This window comes from Parambassis ranga, chromosome 17, assembly GCF_900634625.1.
Source record: "Parambassis ranga chromosome 17, fParRan2.1, whole genome shotgun sequence".
Lineage (NCBI taxonomy): Eukaryota > Metazoa > Chordata > Actinopteri > Ambassidae > Parambassis > Parambassis ranga.
This window is the reverse complement of record NC_041037.1, coordinates 11,036,033-11,062,391: the sequence shown is the minus strand read 5'-3', so window position 1 is coordinate 11,062,391 and position 26,359 is coordinate 11,036,033. Positions and strand designations below refer to the sequence as shown.

The 26,359-nt window shown below is 42.8% G+C and overlaps 1 protein-coding gene across 1 annotated transcript in view; it reads left to right on the top strand.

Annotated features, from left to right (window-relative positions):
• The first annotated feature begins 6,217 nt into the window (after positions 1-6,217).
• The window catches only part of LOC114449301 (ephrin type-A receptor 3-like), a 68,910-nt gene continuing 48,768 nt past the window's right edge, over positions 6,218-26,359 (top strand). The window contains exons 1-5 of the mRNA XM_028426821.1: positions 6,218-6,385; positions 19,174-19,238; positions 23,923-24,123; positions 25,200-25,307; positions 25,674-26,025. Of these exons, the coding sequence (XP_028282622.1) occupies positions 6,268-6,385; positions 19,174-19,238; positions 23,923-24,123; positions 25,200-25,307; positions 25,674-26,025 (844 nt within the window). The 5' untranslated portion in view covers positions 6,218-6,267. The remainder of the gene's footprint in view (positions 6,386-19,173; positions 19,239-23,922; positions 24,124-25,199; positions 25,308-25,673; positions 26,026-26,359) is intronic.

The following is a 26,359-nucleotide window of genomic DNA, read 5'->3' as shown; positions in this document are numbered from 1 at the left end:
ATCACACCAACATGCTGTCTGCTCTGTGTGCATAATTGAGAGTGTGTTGTGTGTGTGAAGCAGAGTTTTTAGACACGTCTCTCTTTATACAAGCAAAAGAAGTTTGCCTTTAACTTTATGTTTTTCAACAGGATATCTGTGGTTTTCACTCAATTTGAGCCAATTGTTTGGTTTACTGGACTCAGCTACTACAGCTGGTGGACAGATTTTCTCCACACCTGCACTTCACTTATTGAATTAAGCCAGCACAGCAGGAAATGTGACTGTCTCTGTGCTACCTGTAAATGGGATAACATTGAGAAGCCTTCTGCTTTTACCACCATCAAACAGAGAAAAGTGACTTAATGCAGCGTTAATACCTGAAAGATACCATGCTGGTAAGCCAAGGGACTCCTGACTGGTGTGTATTTTAATCTTCTGTGCTACTCTCAAATCGAATATTGTTTAGCTGATCATTTTCCCATCATGGAAACTGTCTGCCGAGCCCGTCATCAACATGATAATAATAACTAGAGGTTGAGGCCACCATTAACTTCTTCAGTGTTTGTTTTGGGAACACATGGTCATAAGCGCAGGTGGAACTACTAATATTTCTGACTCTGTTCTGTGTCAGCGACCATGATTACATGCATAAATGAACAGAGGAGGGGGAGAAGTGGAGTATAAATCCCTGACTGAACAGATTCTAAATGGGATAACTAATAACAGAAACCAAGAGCAACTAAAAGATAAATAGATACATAACGATATTGGAATATAGCACACACCTACACACACAGCAGAGAATGATGGAAAACATAGATAAGATAGGGCTCCAGCCGGAATATCCGGGTCAAAACCAGGATAAGGGCTAATTGCAAAACAAACACACATGCTCCAGGAGTCTGATTATAGCAGTGATACTCCGTACATGGATAAGTGCAGCCTGGTACTTCATGTCATTCTTGTTGGCTGTCATGCGAAATACTAGAGCACCTAAAAAGACCGGAAACCAGATGATAGCAGTTCTGACAGTGAAATCTAAATCATGGTTCACATTCTGCTTGATCTCAGCCACTCTGTCGATGTAAGGAACTGAGTGAGCAAGCCATGACTGTGCTCTGAGTTGGGCATCTCTCCCTCCTGTCTTTGCCAACAGACTGCCACTCTTTGGGCATGCTCCAATCCATCATGATGACTCCATTCTTCCTTTCATCCATCCATTTTTCTCTCTTTTAACGCCTCTCATATGATGTGTTATTGGCTGTGGCAAAGAACATAAACTTGCTCCAATTTGTTTTTATTACATTCATGATAATTTTGCAGGAGACATAAAGATAAATATGTTCCTATTCAGTGGAAATAAAGCTTTGCCAACAACCTTATTCTGCCCTTAAATGTTATTAAAATTGTTGTTCACAACACCTCCACTGGTGAATCTGCATGTTTTCTCATCATTGGCTTAAAGGTCAGCTCCAGCAGGGAATGTGATACAGGAAGGCAAGGTCAGTTTTCATTGATTGTTAAATCATTCGTCTGTTTGAGAAGGACACGACTGAGATGGTAAGACACTGACTGCTCTTCCCCATGCAGCAGACTTACGGTAAATATCCTTTCTCTGGGCTCAGCTATATGCCAGACAATATTCACTTTGCCTACGAGTCAGCAGTTACTGTACGTGTGTGTGGTGTTTGTGTGTGCATCCCCAACAATCTGGTCTCTAGCAACCAGAGACAATCAGGTGTACAAATAAAGGCTGGATGAGAAGACACTTGGAACAGTGTGAATATCGTCCTCTCCCCACTCCTTTCTATTTGTCTGTCTGTCTTTTTGTTTGTTTGCCTCTCTGTCTGCATAGCTGGCGTCAGGCTCAAGGAGATCCTCCTTCTCTTTCCTGCTCCCTTTTTGTGGGCAGAGCTGGCAGACACCAGCAGATTTTCCTTTCTGAATAGCTGGTTTTATCTCTTTCTCCCTCTGTCCCACTGTCTCTTCATCCCTCTATCTCTCTGGCTGGACAGCTGTCTGGATTGAGTTTATTTTTTTATTTTGTGGAGGGGGACAATCTATGAACTATTTAGGACTGGTGGTCCTGTTTGTGTCACTGTTGTCGGGTGATTCACTTTTGGGGCTATTGTTTGGGCTGAGCTTTTAACCCAGGCAACAAGGAACACATTTCCAAATGGTGCTACACAGAGCTTTGCAGACCAATATAAACCTGCTGCACCTGTGTGATGGTTGCTTTGCCCCTTTTGAGTGGGAGTGTTGTATTTCAATGATGCCTCAACATCATCAAGAAGCAACATGATGTTAGCTTGGTAGAAATTGGAGCAGTCCTTTGGCAGGTTTTGTGAGTGATGACATCCTCGATATGCAGCCTTAAAATGGATCGTTCCTTGACTTTAAGAAACACCAAAGTGTGTCTTTGTACTCTCCACACTGGTCCCATAATTCTTCACTCTGCACAGACAGCGAGAGGCCTTGATCCACCACAATCCCCTACAACTTCAAAATGCAGATTTTATCACCTTTTTGTGCCTGCCGGTACACAAGCTGATGGAAATGAATAAGGCAAAAATCTTGCTATATCACAACTGTAAAGCCATTGTGCTTTGGACTATCAAAGCTGTTACACATTTTAAGGAGAGATTGTGTTAGTTTATACCTAAATTGGGTATACTGCACCCCACCTATGGTGGAGATATGAAAGTATAAATCAAGGATAAGGGAGAGTAGTTGTGTTTCTGTAGATACTAAAAAGTGGGGGGATGCTGAAGGAGCAACTGAGACAGGGAGACAGACAGGGCAGGGAGGGCTTTGTGCACCAGCCCTTTCCCACACTCCCTTTCACCTTTTGTTGTATGGCAGCACCAGAGCTCTCTGACATGACGAATCGCTCTGCCTGCTTAAGTGAGACGGTGGCGGTAGGAAAGCAAGAGTGGAGGGAAGTGGAATGATGGGGGTGTGTAGTATATCCGTGCGTGTATGTGTGCAGTGCTTGCCCTTTAAACTTGCTACCTGCAGCTGCCTCTGCTTCCCCTCCCCTGTTCTGCAATTCTCTGCTAGTTTGTCACCGGTCTGGAACGGAAAACTGCTTCAAGCTCTAGATGGGCAGATTCCACAGTGGATGAGCCAGACACAGCCACACACACTAACACACAAGCTCATATGCACACGCATGCCTCTACCCAAATGCCAGCACCAAGCTGTTGCCCATAAAGCGTTCAGGCTGTCACAATAGAGACATTACCACATGAGTGAGTGGCTTTGAATAGGGCTAAGGGTGTGTGTGTATAAAGAGTGTGGTGGCTGAGGGGGGAGTTCCTGGCAAGGCAGACGACCCTGTCATCACCTCTGCCCCTTGTCAAACAAGTAATCACCGCCAATGGTGCATGCATGCTGCACACACACACTTGCACACACTCCTGCTGTGCTGACTGTTGTGCTTATCCAAGTTTGTAACTGTGCTCTATTTTATTCGAAAGTTTTCACTGCATGTATGTTATTGTATGGAAATAAGTGAGAGCAAGTAGGTTAGCTGGTTAATAAACCACTAAAGAGAGAGAGAATAGGTGACCCAGTCAGGCTAAGCAGGGTGAGAGGTGACAATGTGGAGGTCAAAAGAGGAGGAAAAGTGAATAAAAGAAGAAATTCATCCAAAATAATTGAAAGCTTGTGAAGAAAACTGTGGAAATACATCCGCGAGTTTGAGTAAGGAAGGTGAATGGTGCAGAAAAGACAGACGCATGCAGAGTGGGTATAAAGAAAGAAGGAAGCACATGACACTTTTCAAATGTTTGTTGGGCTACTATCTCAGCTCTGTCAGCGGATTGTCACTGCTCGTGTGTGTGTTTGTGTGTGCGTAGCCTTGAAATGACATTATGCAAAACCAGACTTTTCCACAACTCGTGCAGGATGTGTGTGTTTAAGCATGTGCATGCGTGTGTGGTGGAGGGAGTGACAAGGGTTTAAGGGGCCATGTCACTCTGTCGCTGCTGGAATGCATGACAGTAATGTTTTGTCACTGCATGGATGAATGCAGCGTCATGGCAGCAGAAGAAGCAGGAGAAGAAGAAAGAGTGACGAAAAAGGAGAAGAAAAGAGAAGTCGAATTTTTTTTCCTCTCCCCACACTGAATGAGGAAATTAGGTCATCCAAGTAAAGCCATTGCAGCGAACAAATCATCATCATAATTGGACCCTTAACAAATGTGTGGAGGTGGCTGCTACACACACACACATGCTCACACGAAGATACACAAAAGCCGAAACACGCTTCTATAGCAACACACAGTGCTGTAAGGGGGTAAAAACAGAATTTCAGCATAAATCAGCGTATGTTTGACAGCTTTATAGCTCTTTCAGGAGCCTCATTTGGGACAGAAGCGTGATATGGAGCGTTACTCGTGGCAAATATAATTGTGGTCACGATCCTTCCATAAATCACAGCATGGTTACATCACATTTGCCTGGTGGTTGAAGGGGGGGGGGGGGGGGGGGGGGGGGGGAGAATCCCAGTGCAGCAGGTGACCTATCGGAATGCTTTATGCTTTCTTTCATCTTTCTCATGGGGCATCCACAGATAAAATAAAAAGGAAGCCATATTATATATAAAAAATCGGCTTTAATGTTGCACATGGGCTTTAATGTCTATTAAAAAAGTATACAGTATTAAAAGCAATTAAATTAATTATCATTATATTAGTTTGTTCAATTGGTATGACCAGTAGTTAACTATTAATATGCAGCAAATGCTATATGCTTATGTGCAGTGATTAGTGCATGAATTTTGACAGGGTAGTGATGTTTCAGCAAGTTAAATTCACAATATATGCAACATTTGAGATGCTAAGCTAACAAGCTAATACTGGCTTCTGCAATTTTGATGGTATTACAGAATGCTAAATGACCCACACACACACATGACTTCGATTCAACAACAACAGTATAGCCATATTTGGTGTTGACTGCTTTCATGGCCCCATTTTGACAAGTTTGAACATTTTTGCTGCTTTTTATCCAAAGCTAAGCTAACCAGTGGACTAAATATTTATATGCAGAGAAGACTGACGAATCAATCATCTCATTTAATATTTATATATCTCATAATAACTAACTAAAACATATTTAAAAGTGACGAAACTGTTTCCTTTAGCGCTTGCTTGAAATAATTATGTTTACACTTGAACACAAACAAACACACATGCTCCAACAGGCGCCACACGTCCCCGTACAACTGTGTTTTCTTGGTTGGGGTTAAGCGTCGCACCACATGAGCTCTGTCAGTAGAAGATTGAAAGGTTGACCTTGTACACTCTCAGCTCTTCCTCACACATTTCAAATGACAAGCTGCACACATTATTTATTCATGTTTAAAGACTGCTCGAGCCAACATGCCAACAGCCACATTCACAAAAAAACACAGCAACACACGGCACACACAGCCCACACATACATGTAATGCCGGCTGAATAAATCTCCATAAAGTGTCGGATTGAAATCTGTTGTGCATGTCAGCGTTGTCTGCTTCAGCTGGCATCCAAAGAAACAATATCAACATCTGGGTAAAGACAGCGAGAGAGAAACCAGCTAGAGCTGATATACTAATACAGTAATTGCCATGTGCCCGTGTCACTTATCAAAATAATTGACAGCATTTTTCACAGTGAGAAGGAAGTGTTTATCCTGCAGTGTGGATCCCAACAAGTGGGTCAGTAATGAGATGGCTCGCTTTATTGAGTTTTGTGTCCAACAAAGACTGTGGATGTACAGGATGCATTTCCCAACGTGGAATATCCAATATATTTACAAATCTATGGTGGCATAGTATGAATGAAATTTTGCATTCTTTTTCAATTTGATTTAGTTGTTTAATGCTAATATTTAGTGCTTGCTGTAGGAGGTGGATGGAGCGGCCTATTTGTTATGTAATGATGCTAATAATAAATATAGCCCCTTTAATATTATGGATTTGGAAAAACGTCTCTTTTACTGACGTCTTCAATCTTTTAAATTTAGATTATCTATTATAAAAGTCATCGTCTGAATAAATCAGTTGATAAGATTAAGCATTTTTTGCAGTGTAACAAATCTCCACAGGCCTCTATTCCTCTCTCTGATTGACAGGATTTGGCTGCCTGTGGACCCTCCTTCCCAGCGTTTCCTCCTCTCTCTCTCTCCTCTCCTGTCTTCTCCCCTGCTCTCTCTCTCTCTCCCCCCTCAATCGCAAGGCTGCGCTCACCGACTCGACACCGCCAACAGGGATGCAGCGAGGGCGCAGCGCAGCCTGAAAATGGCACTACCACGCGTCCTGTGGATCTATCCATCCCTTTACCTCCTGATCTCCCCGCTTCTTCTTTTTCACGCGTTGTCACCGTGTCGAGCCTTACGGAATTACCCGGAGAATGAAGGTGGGTGTCCTGGCGGGTTGTGTGTTTGTGAACCTTGAGTGGAGTGAGTTGAGAGATGACTTGATCGCGCGTTGTGTGTTGGCGGATGGGGAGCTCCACGCCGCGCGAATCCATCCACTTGCTGCGGAGAGGAACGGAGCGCAGCGGCGGAGACTCCCGTTAAGTGCTCGGCTTGGTTATGAATCATGCATAAAGAAGAACGGAGAGAGGCATAAAAAAGTGTTCGTCACGTTTTTCTTTTCCCAGCACACTGACATTAAATTTGTATGACATACACACTGCCACGCTGAGGAAGAAGAGGAGGCTGAGCTCGACATTTCACTTGGAGAGAGCCTTTCACATTATATTGGCTATTTTTCTTGCATTAAACTAGCCTAACTTATAATGATTATACCAAAACAACATTGACATCTCTGTCATAATCTCTCTTAATTATAGATATCTTATTATTACACTGATAAATGTTGCCCCTTCCCCCCTTGCTTCAGCCTATTGCCTCAGTCTGCAAATGAGCAGCAGCAATTACATTAAATTTGTCACACGCTGCTGCAGAGCCTCTCTCAGTTATTGTATTAACATCGATGCTCAGACAGAAATTAGCCAATGCATTTACTTACTAACTACTCCTGACTGCTTGGCAGGCTGAAACATGGTGGCTGGCCTGTTTGAAGGAAGTTGAAGTTGCACTAAAAGGAGCAGAACCTTGTGCAAAAGTTCTGTTGGAATAAATGAAACAGCAGCTGGATGTGTGCAGTTGTTTTGCTTGTTGGCTGTCAAGTCTGTCAGGAGATGAAACATGCAGCTGTGACTTGATTGTCACATGTGAATCATTTAAGTCTGTATTCCCATCTGAAAAAAAAACTCCAGCTGGCTCAGCAGAGCTTTCCCTTTTGCCTTTGATTAACATTTTCTCAATGACACACGCTCGCGCTTCACTCTGTAGTTTACACAAGGTAGATTAAACAGTCAAATGATTCACATCCGACACACTCATGCAGTGACAGGCCCCGCTGCTGTTTGGTTGGGACCTCTTGTCTCTGGCTGACTTAACAGTCTAAGCTGTGTGTACATACATCGCCCTGAATGTATGTCACAGCCCAGAGGAGTGCACACAGAACAAAGGCTCAGGAGGATAGACAGGCAGCGAGAGAGGAAGAGGAGGAGGAGGAGGACAATACAAGTGAGGGAGACACTAACACTCTGCTGAAAAATTCATTGAAATGAGCATGAATGATGAAACTAACTGGAAGCCAAAGGAAACTCCTGTTGATCTCGATAAATGCACACATGAACGTTTGTGTGTGTGCGTCTTGTTCAGCATGTAAATTGTTGAGGTATCTGACAGTTCAGGTCTTCACTAATACTTTCCAAATATTGTGTCTGACTCATTTCATCCCTCCAATCAGCTCCTGCCGACTCAGTCTATTGGCCTAATTGGCACCCTTAAGCCCGTTGCCCACCCTATGTGTGTGTGTGTGTGCGCCCCAATGGGACAGCAATCCAATGAAGCCATTTTTTGTCAGTCAGTCTCTGCTGTGCTTTTTACCTTTTGGCCTGCCATGCACTTTTCCTGCTGCGACCGCGCTTAGCTGAGGGATTGTGCCTCTTGATGCCAGTATGTGTGTGTGTGTGTGTGTATTTTGTGTTTGCCTATAAGTGTGCATATTCTCCACCCACGCATCTCAGTAGTCGTATTATTCCAAAATCCTCCCTCTGAGTCTGTCTAGTAGCAGAAGCGAGCTTGTCATAAAAGGAGATACAGCTCTCAAGGCTCAATTAAGAAAAGGTCTCTTTAATAGAGATGATAGCATGTAGCAGGAAAATGGCGCTAAGTTGTCAACAAGCTTAGTTTACTGTCAGAGCTATTGATCTGCTCCATTGTGTGGCATTTAGACGAATGGACAGAATTGCTTGAAAATTGTTGCTGTAACGTGGAACATGGAAATGGGTTCATTCAGAAGTTGCGAGAGAGAAAAAAAAAAAAGAGTAAGAAGGTCTTTGTTATGAAGAGGGCCAAGACAGGAGCACCAGCAGAGGGAGCCCCACACACCCTCTGTCTGGACCCTGAGGGCATACTGATGTAACAGCAGGGTGGATGCTCACAGGTCTGCCCTCGGTTGCTTTTCATCGTACTGTCCGCATCTCTTTTCTGCTCGCCTCGTTGTAACACAGCAGAAATATGTCTCTTTCCTTTGTCTCCCTGCACTTTCGTTTTACTCCTAATGTAGAATCATGCTGGGGAAAAGGAGTAGACTATCATACTTTTCTATTTTTGTGCACTCCCTCCTGTCTCTAATTTTACCTCCACAATCCTAGAAAACAGGGTGGCCTGCAGCTTTCTTTCTTTCCACTGCCACTGGATGCTGATTAGAGTGTGCTAATAGAAGAAAATGAATGTTTTGATTTCAAAACAGGCGTAAACTCCTGTGCAAATTAACACATAGATGGATCAAAGGGGAGGCCTGCAGAGATGATTTGGTGTGAGTTACTGAGCTTTTTGTGATTTCTGCCTTCTCTCAGACAGCATCACAAAGCAGAAGACAACATTGCCTCAATTGTTACAGCCCAAAGGAGGAGGATGTCAGTCGTGTTTATGTTGAGTCATTCTGTCACCCGAGCCTGGTGTCATAGTAAGATGCACACTGACTTCACTGACATGTGTATCTATATGGAAAATGTGTGAGTTTTTTTTTCCATATTAATCATATTTTGGGGCTTTGAACACCACAAATCAATTGTTATTTAGTCCACTTACATTGAAGAGAAAGCATTTCCCACATAGTACCTCGCACCAATCAAGATTGAGAATGAATATTTGAATTTTGAGGTGAAGTGTCCCTTTAATAGGTGGGGTGGATGCAGTAGGACAAAAAGTGACTCAACTGTGGAACATGTTATAGTCTTAAAGGTTTGCAGTAATCTGTAATCACTCTTGAAATTACATCACACTTGAAGCTTTCCATTGAATTGGCCTCAGGGTGCTGGGAGGAAATTGCTGTATTGCTTCTTAAGGTTAACATGAGGGTGAGCAGTTAGTGCACAGGCAAGCATATGTAAAGCATGCCCTCTACTTCAACACACACACACTCACACACACACACACACCTTATGATTCACACAAGATCCTGACTGTGGTATAATGTTGGGTCAAAGGTCTCATCTGGTTTAATTGCTTTAATCTATAATGGCTGCTTGTAGTTATCGGCAGAGCCATACCTCAAGAAGTGTGTGTGTGTGTGAGTCCAAGAGATTGCTTTGCTACCATGTAACAACCGTGACCTTGGACAGAAGAGGATATAGATCTCCGCTCTCATCAGAGAGAAGCAGTGAGCGTGAGCGCCCTCCTGTTTTTCTTTTCTACCTCCACTCCGATCTCTGTCTAATCCCCTTCTTTTATAGCTGCCCTTCCATGTTTTCCATCAGCCTCCCTCGTGGCCTTCATCTGTCTCTCCCTGGTTGTTTTTATCATTTGTTTTCTTCTGCTTCCTCTTTCTCTGACCTCCAGTGTAACAGTAGGACAGGAGCTGGGAGCCTGTGTGTGTGTGTGTGTGTTTTCTATACGAGGTGGAGCTCCTATATCTGTTTAAGTATAAATGGACGAATGTACACACACACATCTCCCACATACACTTATCCTATCTTAATGCATGGCTGGGGGGCAGTTTGGTGGTCTCGGTCCAGAGAATAGTGTCACATATTCTGGGGGCTGGCTGATAGATGGGGTTATAAATACAACTCAGTGACAGAGAATGATTCTGCTGTGAGGGCTTCACTTCATGGATTCATTGCATGTGTGTGCGAGTGAGAGAGAAAGAGAGAGAGAGAGGGGGAGAAACAGAAATGATAAATAAAAGACAAATCCTCAAGAGAAAATCTGTGAGACAAAACAAAAGCGATAAGGACAAGAAGAACAAAGACAGACACGTAGTTGAGAATAAAGTGAATAGCTCAGCGGTTTCTCTCTGCTTTGTTGATCAGAGCATCCAAAACAGCCCCCACAAAGCCTTTGTGCTGTATTTAATGGTAGTCAGCGTTTGCTAAATAATATTTATTAAAATTCAAAAATATTTTATTATTCCATTTAGTCTCTTGTTGAGAGTTAGAGTGGATGATGAATCAGATATGCAGCTAGTCATTTGGTTTCAATTACAATTTGAAAATCATAATTGTGAGGTCACAGCCTGTAGCCAACAATAGAGATGCCAGGCAAACAGCTTCCCCCTGCTGGTGGCCTTTGTGCTATGCTAAGCCAATCTTGGAACCCAACAGACACTGTTTGATGACTTAACCTCTAACGGATGTCCGGGACAAGACCGCCTGTCACTGTTTACGCTCTGACTTCAGAGGTGATGTTTACACCTGGACGTCTCACACAACATTAGAGCATGGCTCTTTTTTCTTTCTTTTTTTTCAATTTTGTTTTTAGCGGCTTTTTCATTTGTATTCATTTCATATTCTTTACCACACTGACTGCAACTTATTTTTAACAGAGCGTATTATTTCAGTTCCCACTGTGAAATGGGTGTATCGAGCAGCTACAATTGGTTTTTAGGCTTGAATGACTCCCGCCGGATGCCGAGTTCATTAATGTCAGAGGAGGCCTTCCCTCAGTGTGTGATGTCTGATGTTCTGCAGTGAAGTTTGGGTATGAGCGCCCTCCTCCTCCTCCTCCTCCCTCTTAACCAGCACATCTGCTGACCCCTCCCCCACCTCTTAACAAGCTACAAACTGCTGGTCAAATCACTGATCACTGGGCCTTGACCACTGTCTACTGGCTGACCCACATGTGCTCTTCTTTTCCCTCTTTTGACTCACACACACCCACACACACACACACACACCACTCATCCCTGACCCTTGTTTTTTGGCTAAATTGAATTTGGTTGTACCTCCACCCTCTCTCTGTCGCTCTTGTTGATCTGTTAGCTTGCCGTCTGCTGCGGCTGTGAGTGGGAGCATTAGCCAGCTTTACAAACAGACATCTCAGGATCTGGGTCATGCATCGATATAGTACTTTCACTGACCAATGATGCGGTCTTTTCCCCGCTGATAGCACACGTGATAGTATTATGAAAGACACCTGAGTATTTGAAGGCTGGAATACTTTCAGAAAACATTCACACAGAGATTTCCTTTCTTTTGAGATACATCGAGTAGGCATGTACAAGACAACCTAGCTATGCTGTCCTCACCTGTTAAATCACCTAAAATACATTTTGGTTGATGCCGATGTTAATATTTCGCTTTCTATTCTTACACATTTAAAGCTTCAGTCCTCACTTTTTTCCGTCTGTTCAGAGCCAATCGTTTTTTTTGGTTTAACAAGGAGGAGCAGACACACAGGTTTCTGTAGGTGTGGTGCTGACAAACACTGAGGTGTGTGTCTGTTATTGTGTGTCTCAACAGTAGAAGCCTGTCTAAGCACACTTTAATCTGACATCTGATTTCCTGTCCATCCCCACCGCTGAGGCTCACTCCTGAGATTCTAGGTCAATTTAACCTCACGTGACCAACCACTGTGTGACAGCCGCATGTGTAACGGTCTGTGTGTGTGTGTGTGTGTGTGTTCTCTTGCCCCCCTGGGAGGAAAACTAAACAAAACGTAATACCAGCCAACAAAAAGAGATGAACAGATTTCAAGTGTTTAAATGTAGTTGTTCTGTTTTAATTAAAAAAAAAAAAAATCATAACCTTTATTCATTTCTTTCAGTGTTATAATTCAGTCTTTCAAAGGGATGCGTCACAGTTTCAGTGTGTGTGGAGGCGTATGTGTTTGTGGTTTGTACTGAAAATCTTTTTTCAGAATTCTCAAGGTCTCTGGTGTGTGTGTGTGTGTGTGTGTGTGTGTGTGTGTGTGTGTGTGTGTCATTACGGATGTGTGTGTTTGTTGCTCCTTGCCCTTGATGAGTTGTTGGCATACTGGTGGAAGAAGCTTATTAAAAAACAAGTGTCTGGATCTGACTGGATGTCACAGTTCAACACTGTAAGCATTCGAGCAGCATGCACAGACAAACCCACACACACGCACGCATACACACACACACTCCAGAGCCTCTTCAAGCGACAAACTAGGGCAGTGCTCCTGTCAAAGTCTGTCAGAATATCATCTTTTCTGTCCTGCTAGTGCTGCCTGTGTATGAAATAGCAGAATAGGCTAATGTGCCCTCTGCCACAGCGGTGGTTTTAGAGTGCACGCTGGAGCCGCAGTTCATCACATACATGAATATTTTTATCAACATTTTTAACACTGTGCACTAGCTGCCACTTTTAGGTTGCTGGGTTTCACCCCTTCATCAAAGTGGCTACATTAAAAACAGATCTTAACAGATAATAGATCACATATTTTATCCTGGGTTGACAGCTGTGTAGAAGACAGTACTCATAGTAATTTCTTAAATTAGATCTGCACCTGGTATATTTAGGAAGAGCTGACACACTCCATTTGTCACAGAGGTGTGCTTTACATACATTAGATATTTTTTCAATGCAAGAACCACCTGGTGGATTCAGCCACAAGAGCTGATTAGGTTGAGGTTCCTGTTAGTTTAAGGCACAAGGTACCCCTTACACACTGTTTTTTGAAGGTTAAGCCAAAGAATAGGGAACTATATAAGCTTCAGATTTGTCACCATGTCAGCCTAATTCTAAAATATGGTTTTTTAATGTTGTGAAAGAGAGCTTTTTTACTCGAGCTTTAGATTTACCATGATAAGTGCACCTCCATTTACTGGGTGAAAGTGATTTGTCTGAATTGTCACACCCTCTGACCTCCTTATGTCAGCTTAGTGGCGGCCCTTATGCGACCCCAGCCGACAGGACGTTGCAGCTCCCTGCACGTTGAAAACTGATGCTATGGGGGAACCCGCTGTGTTATGACAGGATGCCAAGGAGACGCTGACCGCGCATCCATATGTGACAAGTTGGGAGTGGGAATGTATTTAAGGGTTGATTTAAGAATTGACTAAGAGCTGTACGTTCTCATCATCTCTCCTTTGATTCCTCAGCAGTGCCGTGAGTTCTTTTTATAAAGTAAATGACTAACAGTTGAGGATTTATCCACTTTGGTTTCTGGCTTCCTGAACGATGCCACATTTTCTGCTCTGCTGAATTCTGGTTTCTCCATCTTATCTTAAGGAAAGCAACAGGCTATAATCAATTAAAGCTCTGCATTTCTGCTGTCTGACTTTTCACTTAAGTATGTGTAAAACATCCACAGCCAGAGAGGGATCAGAAGCCTCAGAGTGTGTTGAAAGACAATCAAATCATATCAGGGCTTCTTTTTTATGAAATAGTTCATGTCAAACAAGACTGAATTAATCAATGTGTTTCTGTACTTTAATAATATATTACTTTATGTGCTGTTTTATCCTTTAATTTGTGTAGCTCAGACAACTTATGATCCAGACACCCAACCCCCATTTAACCATGCATGTTACAAGCTAATTGGATTTTATTTCTTTCGCAGAATCAGCTTTTACCTTCAGCGATTTGTTCCTGTCTATCACTCCTCTGCATAGTTATAGGCTCCTGTGTAATTATCTGGGATGACGCTTAGCTTAATATGACTGATTTTAATCAACATAACTCGATCCAGCCCAGAGTGGAATTTCATTTTGTGCTTGCTGAAGTGTAGTGGATCAACATAACATATCTGAACAGAATGGGTAGTTTAAAAGTGAATCAAAGAAGAATTAGGATTTTAATTTAAATCTGCTGAATTATTTAAAGACACTTCATTTTGCAGATGGGCATTATGCTTTATATTCTTAAAATATTTTTCCCCCTGAATTCATGCTAACATTTTGCCTCCTCCAATGAAAACTTTTGCTTTAGAAGCAAAGATGAATTAGAATGCCTTAATGTCCGATCCTGGCAACGTTTTCTCCACTGACATTTATTCAATAGAAGACGTAAAATAAAAGCAGGTATGCATGGAGAGGTGGGCCTGTGTATAACAAAATAACAGAAAGCAAAAGCCACTGGAGACACGGATAGGAAGGATATACAGCAGCATGGACGGAGGATCAGAGTGCAGATGGAGAGAGAAAAGTAGACTGATTGAGAGCCTCTGGTGGTTTGTGGATGAGTGGAGAGAGGACTGATGAAAAGACAGTAAGTTGGTATGATGCCAGCTTGTTCCTAAAGTTCAGAGCTCAAGTCTTCCCACTCATATGTTGCCCTGACAACGTTCTCACTCATTGAACTGCACTCTCAGTGGAGGAGTGGCAGGGGAGGTTTGTGTGTGTGTTTTAAGAGTGTGACTGGCTGCACAGATTCAAACTCTGTGTGTATGTGGGTTCTCAAATAATAACCCTTTAGAATTACTAAGTAATCTTAATATACAGCATACATTGTGTTGAGTTTGTCTTATAAAGTCCAAGGGTTCCACTATTTACACATGGGAATTACAAAGCTAATTTTCTGACATTGGGTGTTTGTCTTCTACACAGCTGTCCACCCAGGATCAAATATGAGATCTAGAATCTGTTAAAGGTAGGGTAGGAGATTTTGAAAACTCAGTGAGAGTCAGCCAGATTTAAAAAGTAAACACACGCCCCTTTCTCTCGAAGCTCACCCCGAAGCCATGCCTCCCTACCAGTCTGTGACTTCGGCCATCATGCACGTACCTCTCTGATGCGCGCAGAGCAGGAAGAGAGTGACAACCAGCCAACTACACGAGTAGGGGCGCCTCGTAGGATTGGCTGATGTTTTTAGCGTTTCATAGCTTCCACAGATGATTAATATTCTTCGTTTTAAAGCGAAACTGCCGAACTAATCGGTTGCTATCAGATTGTAAAGAGAAGTTACACTAATTTAACAAAAAGTGCATCAGAATGAAATCTACCCTACTTTTAAGATCCATTTTTAATGTAGCCACTTTGATGAAGGGGTGAAACCCAGCAACCTAAAAGAGGCAGCTAGCGCACAGTGTTAAAAATGTTTATAAAAATATTCATGTATGTGATAAACTGCAGCTCCAGCATGCACTTTTAACGGAAATCAAAGAATAACGTGTAGATATATTTATCATAAACGACTTCTTTATTTAGAAGTTTAGAAAATGTACAAAAAAACAGACTCTGTTGTAAGAGGATTGATCAGAGGAGATTTTCAGCAGAGGATCCTGATCAGTATTTTCTTGCCATAAGAAAGAATAAGGACATACACCAAAAAGCTGAGCTTTGTCTTCCATAAAGATAGTCGTCTTTCCATTTCAGATGAGTATTTTGAATTGAATTGATTTTTGAACTCATTATGTAGTCACATATTGTGCTCTGTATTGAGTCTGTGGGGTGGTCGTATTGTGCAGTCTTTCTCTTTGTGGCGTTGGCACCATCTTAAGGTGTGTGTGTGTCCGACGTGTGTGTGTGTGTGTGTGTGAGCGCTCTGGTCTCTTTGTGCGCCAGTCTGGCTGTTGGCAGCACTGTTTGATTCTTGGCAGGTGGATCACAGCTTCTTGCAGCCCAGCTGAAGCAGTGGATACTATCCAGTGAGAGAGCAGCAGAGAGACATAAACATTCAGAGAAGGAAAAAGAAACAGAGAAGACAGACGCCCCAGAGGGAGGAAGCAGGAGTGAGAAGAAAAATAGACACAAGGGGGGATACGAAGAGACAAAGAAAGTGAAAAATGTTCAGTGCACGGCTCTATAAGTCGTCGTGGTTTCAGCGTGTTACTGCATTTGTACAGGAATTTCTGATTCACATTCTCACAGCCTGCACCCCCCACCTCCTCCTCTTCCTCCTCGTCTTTCACTCTCAGAATGTAAACCTCACAGTTTGGAGGTGAAAATCAATAAGACAGCTTGTCTCCCTGTAACCATACAACCCTCACAGTAATCAGGTCACATGTTCATGTCTATGGAGCTGCATTTGAGTGCTGTGACAAAAAATCTGAGAAAAAAATGAAAGTTATGAATGTTTGTGTACACAGTAAGAGAATTGAGAGTTTTATTGTTGGATGTGCCATGTTTAGCTGCTCATGTGAGTGATCGAACATGAGCCTGGTCTGAGTGACTGAGTGATGAGCTTGGTGTTTTTATTCCAGGCCTGGCCGAGGCTTAGATTTCACACACACACGATTTAGCCAAATCCCCGGAGAAAGGGGAGAGAAGGGGGAAGATGGGGTGAGAGCTTTTAGAGATGGATGGACAGATAGATAGAGGTGTGGCATCATGTTTGTTTGAGGAAAAATGCTCTGCATTTGTCCCTCTTTTCTCCACATCTGCAACTCGCACACACAGATACACACATACATATGCATTCCAACTGAGTCAGCAGACAGGAAACTATAGCTAATACATAATTAATGAGTCCAGTCATTGATTACAAGTAATAAGTGGTATTGACAGGAGGTGTGAGGAGAAGAGGAAAAAAGTGTCGATGTGTAGGTTTATGTATGTGAGGGGTTTTCCCAGTGGGCTGCAGAATGGCTTCAGAATATGTAATGACAGGAGAAATACTTTAGCTTACTAAACAGTGAGATGTAGTCCTGTAATGAGAAAAAACACAGGAAACAAAAAAACATACTTTCAAACTTACTCAACTTTATATCAACAGCCATAGTCTGTTACAAAACATAAAGATATTTCCATATTTCTTTGACTAGCATGTATATACGTGGAGTCGCCTCTGGTTGTGTATCTATACAGCACAAGAGGTTGCTAAAAGGTAGCTGAAAATGAAAAGTTATAGCCACCATCCATGATGAGACCATGACAGCTGGAAATCTGGTAACATCTGTAGATGAGTCTGGAGAAGGTAAAAATGGACATGTCAGCCATTATAATGGCTCAGACAATCTAGTGTGAATAAAGTGTGAGTGAATAAAAAGTGATCAGTGGAAACAAAAGGACAAAAACAAACACTGAAAATGTGTTGGACTCAAGCTGTAAAACTATAGGTTTAATATAATTGACTGTATTTGTAACACACCATTTTTCTAAATTCCTTGTTGATAGGTGGCTTTTATCTCTGCATAGATATCAGTGTGTCTGCAAATGAAGGTGTGAGTGTATGTGTGCTTCTCCGTTGAGTCCTGAAATCATATATTATTATACTATTATGTCCCATTTTTGTACGCCACTCAAAAGCCCATGAAGGAAGAAGTCTAAATGGTCTTTAGTTCCTCTGAACACACACACACTCACACAGGCTGGAGGCTTCCTCTGACCTTTTGCTGCACAGCACCTCTCCTCCACTGTTCCCTCATCCTCCCTCATTTAATCTATCTCTCTCTCACCTCGGCTGCGCTGTGCAGCGCCTCTGTCTCTGCTTCATTATACCATGCGCGCTATTTTCTCGGTGGCTGTTTTCTCACTCTCTTCTTTGTGCGAGTGTGCGCAGACACACACACACACAGTCATACAGCATGACATGCCTCCCTGCTGTCATGGTGCACTGAGCTGTGGAGAGCGGCTGGGATTCAGTTAGCGTTGATGAACAGCATGAGTGGGAGAAGAAGAGAAAAAGAGGGAAAGATAAGAAAAGAAGAGGCTGGACCAGTTTTACAGTCCCTTTGTTATACCTACCAGCAGTACGGATACACAGAGGGGCTTGTAAACAGACACTTTCCACTCTCTTCAATTGAGTGATTAGTCTCATTTGCATTCCGGGGAGCATGGTTTATAGTACTACTAAATAGTTTTCCAGGTCACTGCTGCTACCTTTAAAAAATTGGAGTGCATATGAAAGTGCGCCGCTTTAAAGTGATGCAGTCAGTTTAAATTGTGTCTGGTCAGCGTCACTCATGTCTGATCTGTGGATTGAAAGTATAGGTTCAAAGATTCCCATAGAAGAATAACCTGTGGGAGAACCACAATGTGTGTGTGTGTGTGTGTGTGTGTGAGAGAGAGAGAGAGAGAGAGAGAGACTCATATAGAAGAAGAAGAGAAGCAGGAGTCTCTGCAGATGGATACTGATTAAATATTGATGGTCAGCAGTGTTGAAGGCTTGATTAGGACCTGAATGAGCCAGGCCTGAACAAGCCCCCCCCCCCCCCCCCCCACACACACACACACACACACACACAAATAAACAGGACTTTGCTCCATTTTTTCATTATGCTTCCTGCTGGTCAAAGTGCCAGTTCTTCTCTTCACATTTCATTCTCACCTTCGTGCATCCTCCAATTCCTCCTGTCATGCTGAGCTCACCCGCAGGAAACAACATGTGGAATTCAGAGTGCAACTTGCATTCATTTTGTCCTTGCCAAAGTGGTACTCTGACAAAATCTTAAATTCACAATGGATTTTACTAGTAACATAAGAAGAAGCCAAAATAAAGGAAGTGCATAAAGCTGCAGTTCCTCTGACCTCCACTAGAGGCTGGCACCAAATGCAAAACATAACAAGAGCACTGATTTTTTTCTCCATATTCCTCAATAAACTGTTCATGAAGACAGATTACAGCATCATAACATCACAATGTTCTAGTCAGTGTTGAACCTTGAAGAGGACAACCTCAAATTTTCAAGCTGCAAGCGTGGTGTGTTTGAGAACACTTAAAAAAGTCTGTAAGATGTAGTCTCTCCATCCTGTTGCCAATTCACTGGCTGACTTTGTGTCCCTGTTACCATAACAGCTGCAGCCACAGTAATCTGAAAAGTTGAAATTACAGGTTGTGATTCCACTGCTGGTGTACTCCAATACAACAAATAACACTCTTGTGTAAAACATGAGAGGTTGAAAGGTTTACATACAAGAGGATGTTATGTTAGATGAATCCTATTTTTCAAGGATTTAGAATTGAATATATGTGTTAACATGAACTCTCACTTTGTGTTTTTGCAGTCACGCTGCTGGACTCCATGTCTGCCTTGGCTGACCTGGGCTGGGAGGCCTACCCTAATGAGGGGGTGAGTATGTGCAGTGAAACACACAGACAAACATAAACCTCTCTTTATGCCAGCACTGAAGCATGAATCTGATCACAGCAGGTTGTGTTGACATGTTTTAAAGGGAAGAGGCGGCTACGACTCTAGCTGCAGCAACAGCAGCAGTAGTGTGTGTGTTTTAGACAGCACTGGGTTCTTAAGCGCTCCTTGCTAAATCAGGAGTCTGCGGGGGGAATTTACAAATTATTTCTGCTGTGCTGAAAACGCTGTGGCACTGGAGCCTCCATTTATTACGGGGTTGCGATTTTTAAGATGAAGCAAAAAGACATGTTGGGAGTGGTGAAATGTGAGTAGACGTGCATACATGTCGCTGTGTGTCACTTGTGTGTCAGGGGCCAGGGGGTGTTGCATAACCAAGCCTTTTGCAGGTATAAGTACCAAGGGAGTCTGGAGTGCAGCCACCATGAATCAGAAAATGACAACAGGGGAGAGGAAGCGGAGGTGGGAGCAGAGAAGGGAAGAACGACAGAGTGCATTCAATAGAGCGGTCTCTGTATGTCACTGTAGTGCCGGGGCTGTTGAATGGCACTGAATTAATTCTATTTCCCTCCTTCCCCCTTTCCACTATTCAGCACCGGTGTGTTAAATTGCAGGATGCCACACGCAGTTTCATGGTTGTGTGCAGCAGAGAGGCAGCTCAAGTGAGCAGAGCTAAACAAGGTTGTTTTCTCAAGCAATCAAGGGGATCAAGTTCACTTAATTGAAACGCTCTGATTGTGTGGTCATATTGTGGATGTTTGTGTATGGTTTTTCATTTTCACCGAGGTCCTTATAGAAGAGCAGAATGCGTTCCATCTGCAGCAAAGACGTTCAATCCAATTTTGACAAAAAGTACACAAGTTACGTTTATTGAAATTGGGTTCAGACTGGGGTGGCCTCAGAGAAATGTGTTGGTCGGAAAGAAAAACATAACACTCCAATCCAGAGTGTAAGCACAGAGGGGATCTGGCATCTTTCTCTCTGAGTGTGTACAGAAACCACACATCTCCTCGGTTTAAGAAATACTATAAATAGATCTTGAATAGTATCCATAAAGTGTCTCTATTTAGAGGTCAGACATACATTTCATCAGGAGTAAATTAGTCTGTGTGAGTCAGTGAGTGTAGAGCGTTATCTCTCTTCTTGCTCTTGCTTTTTTCAGTGTAGTAGTCTTGATAATATGTACACAGTATAAGACTGAGCCACAAAATAAGAATCACATTTCTCACAACAGCCAGAAGACAATCAGGTGCCAAGAAATAGGTCTGCACACATTCTGGCTTGCCGATTGTTGCAGCTGAAAGGATCCCTTTGTCAAATGTTTACATGGTCTATAATTGGGATATTAAATGTGAATATTGATATAATTGTTGTGGCGCTACATTTCTTATCTCTGAGATACAATGAAACACCATTCAGCACATTTACCACAGACACACTGTTGCTACTTAGTAATGTCATCTTGTCTGTGATCTCTCAGCAGCTCAGTCATGTGAAAATATGTGATGCTATTTGAAGAAGCAAAATGGCTCTTACCTTGCCGCTTCAGGAACGCCACAGTGCTGGCGTGGCTTGTATCTTCAGTTTATAGTTCAGCTTGTTCAACTAAAAAAAAAAATTAGTGGATTAGGAAGATGCTACCATAACAAAGTCAAGCGGATTTCTAGTAAAAGCTTGTAGCGCACATCATTAAAAGCAGAAGCTGCAGACCTGCTGGCAGCAGCATTGTTTATCTATCATAATCAAAGAGATGTCTTAGACTGAATGATTGTTAATGTGTCATGGATCAGATGTAGGAGATAGAGAGTGATAGGAGTGATGTGCTGTGAGTGGAAAGGTACCAGGGCTGTGAGAAGAAGGTCTTATGTTTCATATCATGGGATTATCTAGTTGACCTTTGAACTTTAAACCTGGGGATTATTCTCAGTGAGAGCCAATTCCCACCAATACAAGACCACTGTCTACCTGAATTAGACCAAAAACAACACTTGACCCTCACAGGTCACGCTTAATCCACGCCGTGCAGTGCCGGATGTGGCTGAGACTGAGTAGAGTGACCCACTTCTGTCACGGTACAGGGGTGTTCCTTATGAGGGACACAAAACAGATACGTCTTAATTTGAAAATGGGAGGCCTCAACAGCCTCCCGACTCCCCCAGAGGCTCCTCAGCCCTCGCTGCTCTTCCCCCAACATCTTTCCTCATCTTCCAGCTCTGTTTTTCCCAAAATTCTTTCTCACTGTCCTTTCACAAAACTCGAGCCAGAAGCCAATTAAGCCCTCGTAGGTGTACCCATCAGATGATTGCAGAAGCAGGGATATTATGTTAAGCTGGTGAATGGTTGACCTTAAAACCCGATCCGACGTCTCTGCTTCACTTCAAAGCAATCATGCAGGCTCCATGCTGATTGGCCAAGGTGATTGGTGGGTTCATGGAGGAGGGTTTCATTCTGAATGTTAATTAGTGTGTAAAACTGAACCAAACTGTGCATATTTGTGCACATGGGGGCTGAGAGAGAGAGAGAGAGAGAGAGAGAGAGAGAGAGTGTGCTTAAACTCTTGAGCCAATCCAAACATTTTCACTGTTGTATTTTCTTTTAAGTGGCTGCATCATTAGCAGATATGGAGACAAAAACAGGTCATTTTTATGCTTCTAAACACACCTGTGCTTTAAATGAGACAGACGTGACAATGAACAGACTCGCCAACAAGGGAAATAAGTCACTCTTCAGGAAGTGGCAGTAATCCAGCCACTCCAAACTCTGCCTACAAAGAAATAAACAAAGACATCATAAAGCCCTCTTTATCCCTCAATGACTATTCCCATAAATGCTTTAATCACCACTCCCTAGGGACTCAGCTTTGTGTGTGTGGGTGTGTGTGACCGTCCTGTGATGTCCGACTGGTTTCGGCTCTACACAGATGGGTCTATTTAGCTGCCAGGCCTGCCTGTAATTTAGCAGCATTCATTCCTCTCTCTCTCCCCTTCTCCTCTGCAGTCTTGTGTTTTGTTCTTTTAATTGAATCGAGTGGAGCCGATCACAATGACTCTGAGCTGCGCACACTGTCGACCCCAGTAATACATCCTCTTATACTGTATGTAATCTTCAAACTCTGAACTTGCTGTCAGGGACACTTTCAGCAGCTTAAACTGTCTACTGCCTCTTCTTCTGCAGTTTTTTTTCTACTTCCTTCTCTGCTGAAGTACTGTTGGGTCAGGATCAAGTAAGAGCTGGTTTTGTTCGAGCTCCAGTTCATATACAGTAGATGTTTCAGTGGAGGCTGTGGAGATTAAAAGTATCTGAGTTTGTGAGAGCAAGAGAGCAGCAGAGTGTGAGTCTATGTGTGTTTTTATGTGGATCTGTTTTAGTGCTCAGGATTCAGGAGGTGAATGCGTCAGGCTTTTGCCGGGTTGTTGAGCCGTCACATCAAATTAACTTCAAGAATTCAACCTTAGCTCGGATTCCCGCTTCTCTGAAAGTGTGCATTTTTGCTACTTTCTTCACTTTCTCTTCCCCTTTTTTTTGTGAACAGTATAACACATTATAGATGTCACCTCACTGCTCATCTGCTCATGCAGGTGCACACACGTGGGTGTATTATGTGTTGGGCAATGCGTAATGTGATATGTGCTCATCAATGTGGAGGTTAAAGCTTCTGTCTTAAGATGATGACAGGAGCTCAGAACAAAGATGGTGGTCTTCTCATCGCTCAGCCTCAAACTAGTACTGATTCAGTTGGTGTGTGTGTGTGTGTGTGTCTGCCTAAGAAAATCCAGTTAGCTTCCCCTTCAATGGATCAAATATCTTGAGACACTGAAACCACAGTGGTTTATTTTCCTTTTCTTTAAGGAATAGAAATGTTCTTTCTCTTTGTGTGTGTGTATGTGTGTGTATGGTACATGCATGTGTGTGCAGATAGAAATGTTTTCCTGCTCATGCGAGAAGTGTTCTCAATTACTGCCTTAGTCAGAAGTGGAAACAGATGGTAGCAGATGACGGGAGACAAAGTAGCTCTGTCCTACCTACTCCCTCTCTCTCTGCCTCTTTTTCTCATACACACACTTCTTACCTCTTAAGCGCTAAATCACGCATTCACTTTAGAAAAACATGCTCACTCTACACACGTGCAGCATAGACAAAGACAGTCCTTCAGTCATCTTGACACAGATCATCACTCATTTTCACCCAGACATGAAAACAGAACACGCAGGCTTAGAGTTGGTTTGCACTAAACCGCACTTCATTGAACCTGGGCCCAGTTTCCTTCATACACAACCTTCGAACTGAGATCTTCTTTGTCCATTGACTAACGATGAAATAAGATGATCGTACAGCCGAGTGGTGCTGTTGTCGAGCCGGCGCTGTGCTGCTGAGCATCACACTTGATCACTTTGATTTGTAATTTATGGTTTAGCTAAAAAGATTTCCACTTCAACGCAAAGGTTTTCTCACCTCCTCTCTTCTTCTCCTCATCACTCAGCCAGTTACGGCTACTTTCACTACCTATGTCAACCCGCTTTTCCATCACTTCTGTTTCTTTCTTGCCATTTTTTTTCTTCTTTCCTTCTTTTTTTCTCTTTTTACATTTTCTCCCATCTTATTCTCTTCTTTCTGCCTTCATCCACAAAAATAACACATCACAATAACTTTTCCTTCTCATCCTCAGTGGGAGGAGATCAGCGTGATGGATGAGAGGAACACCCCAATGAGAACCTACCAGGTGTGTAACGTTATGGAAGCCAACCAAAACAACTGGCTGAGGACGCGTCACATCAGCCGAGAAGGAGCGCAGCGAGTCTACATTGAGATCAAGTTCACCCTGAGAGACTGCAACAGCCTGCCTGGAGTACCCGGCACCTGCAAAGAGGTCTGCGATCATTATACAGTGAAAACTGTTGATTATGCACAAACAAGCTTTTTAACACATGGACGGCATGAAGGCTAAACATATGTCTGTTTGACTCTGTGTGTGTGTGTGTGTGTGTGTTTAAGGCCTCCTGTTGCATTTGTGCTTCTTTGTTCACTCATGGTGAGCAAAACATTGAATTTTGACTTGCTCCATGGGAGCAAGTAAAAAAAACACACACACACCCACACACACACCTTTCTTTTTGGAAATCAATACCAGAGAAGATAGATTTGAAACATGAACATGTTTGTGTGGAGTTTCTCAGAAAGAGTTAACTATAATGGAATCAGGGTTTGTGTCTTTTATACAGTGGGAATTTTTAAAGTTAAATTGGAACAAATTGAAACAAATTCAGTCCACAGCACTGATAGAAGCAACTTTAGAGAAACAGTTATTTTACTGTGTTGTGAATTGCATTAAGTACAATGAGATAAGATTTGTGTCCCCACATTTTGCAGGCTATTGGATTATTTCAGGGCATTGTCACCATTTTGCTGTAAACATATTTATCAAGACCTGTCAGAAGGTATAAAGGATTGTTTGGAATATAATCATGTCGGTGCTTCTTCTGAAAATTAAACTACAGAGCAGCAAAAGGCCATTTAATTATGTTTCTTTGTATTATTTTTATCTTTTCTGTTCATTACACACTCAACAGAGACACAAACATAAGACACTGTGATGGAGGAGGACTCCAACGTATGTTTTAACATCTGATTTTTTGTTTTACTGTCCCACACTCTCTGATAACACTGCTGCTCTGTATTGGTTTCTCTCTGCTTTGTCTGTCCCTTGCACCCTTTTCAGTTTCATTACATCTGGCAGAATGAGCAGCTCGGCACATTATAGAGCAGCACTTTCCTGAAACTGCAGACAGCGCTGCTGACTGGTCATCCAGTCAGACAGACTGAGATTGGAAGCCTTGTTAAAATTTCACATTGGATGGACCCTCTCACACTTACTGTATCTGTGGTGGTTAACTGTGCAGTGGTCTGTCTGCTCTGATGGGTAATGATCGCTGTTTGTTTCTGCAGACATTCAACATGTACTACTATGAGTCCAACAATGCTAACCTGTGGTTCATCAAGGAGAGCCAGTACATCAAGATTGATACTATCGCTGCAGATGAGAGCTTTACACAGGTATGGATACACACACTGGCACACAAGCACACAGACCAATGTACAGTATACATAGTATAAAGTAGTGTTTATAAACACAAATGAAAACATTTAATCAAAGATGTGCATGCACCTAAATCCCAAATCCCAAACCTCAAACCACTCAATTCAATTTGAAAAACATTAACATTTGTCCAGTTTAAGTTTTACTTTAGTCAATGCTTTCCATTTTTCTTATGTAAAAAAATTATGTTTTTCCATTTAGCTCTAAGATTACAAAAGTAGGTCCTCTATTTTTTAAAAAACTACATTAAATCTTTAAGAGCAGAGTTGGTTTTATCTTGTAAATTCATTAACTAACAAGTTTAAAATATCCCTCGCCTGCAGGTGGACGTTGGTGACCGTGTCATGAAGCTGAACACGGAGGTGCGGGACATCAGCAACCTGAGTAAAAAAGGTTTCTACCTGGCCTTCCAGGACCTGGGCGCCTGTATTGCTCTGGTCTCAGTCAGAGTCTTTTACAAGAAATGTCCACTCACTGTGCTTAACCTGGCCCAGTTCCCCGACACAATAACGGGTGGAGACACGGCGCTGGTTGAGGTTCATGGCATGTGTGTGAATGCCTCTGAGGAGTTCGAGGCTCCCAAGATGTACTGCAGCGCAGACGGAGGCTGGCTGGTTCCCATCGGGAGATGTGTGTGCAAACCGGGCTTCGAGGAGAACAAGGACGTCTGCCAATGTGAGTGTGTGTGTGTGTGTGTGTGGGGGGGGGGGGGCGGGGGGGCGGCTGTGGGGGAGTGTGGGGTGGGGGTGGGTATGAAGCATGTTGGATAGATTTTCAAGTGTGCAAATGTGTCTTTGTTTTTGTTGGAAAGAAGGACAGACACAGAGAGGAGACATGCTGCTTGGTGTTTGCACCTTTAGTACGGCACTACTTAAACCTGAGTGAATGCTCCGCAGTGTATCTTGTCGTATAACCATAAGTGATATAAAGGTTGGCCTTCAGAATCTTAACCTCTGTGTCAAAGCATGTGAAAACCCTTAACACCTCATGAATGCGCTCATGGAGAGGA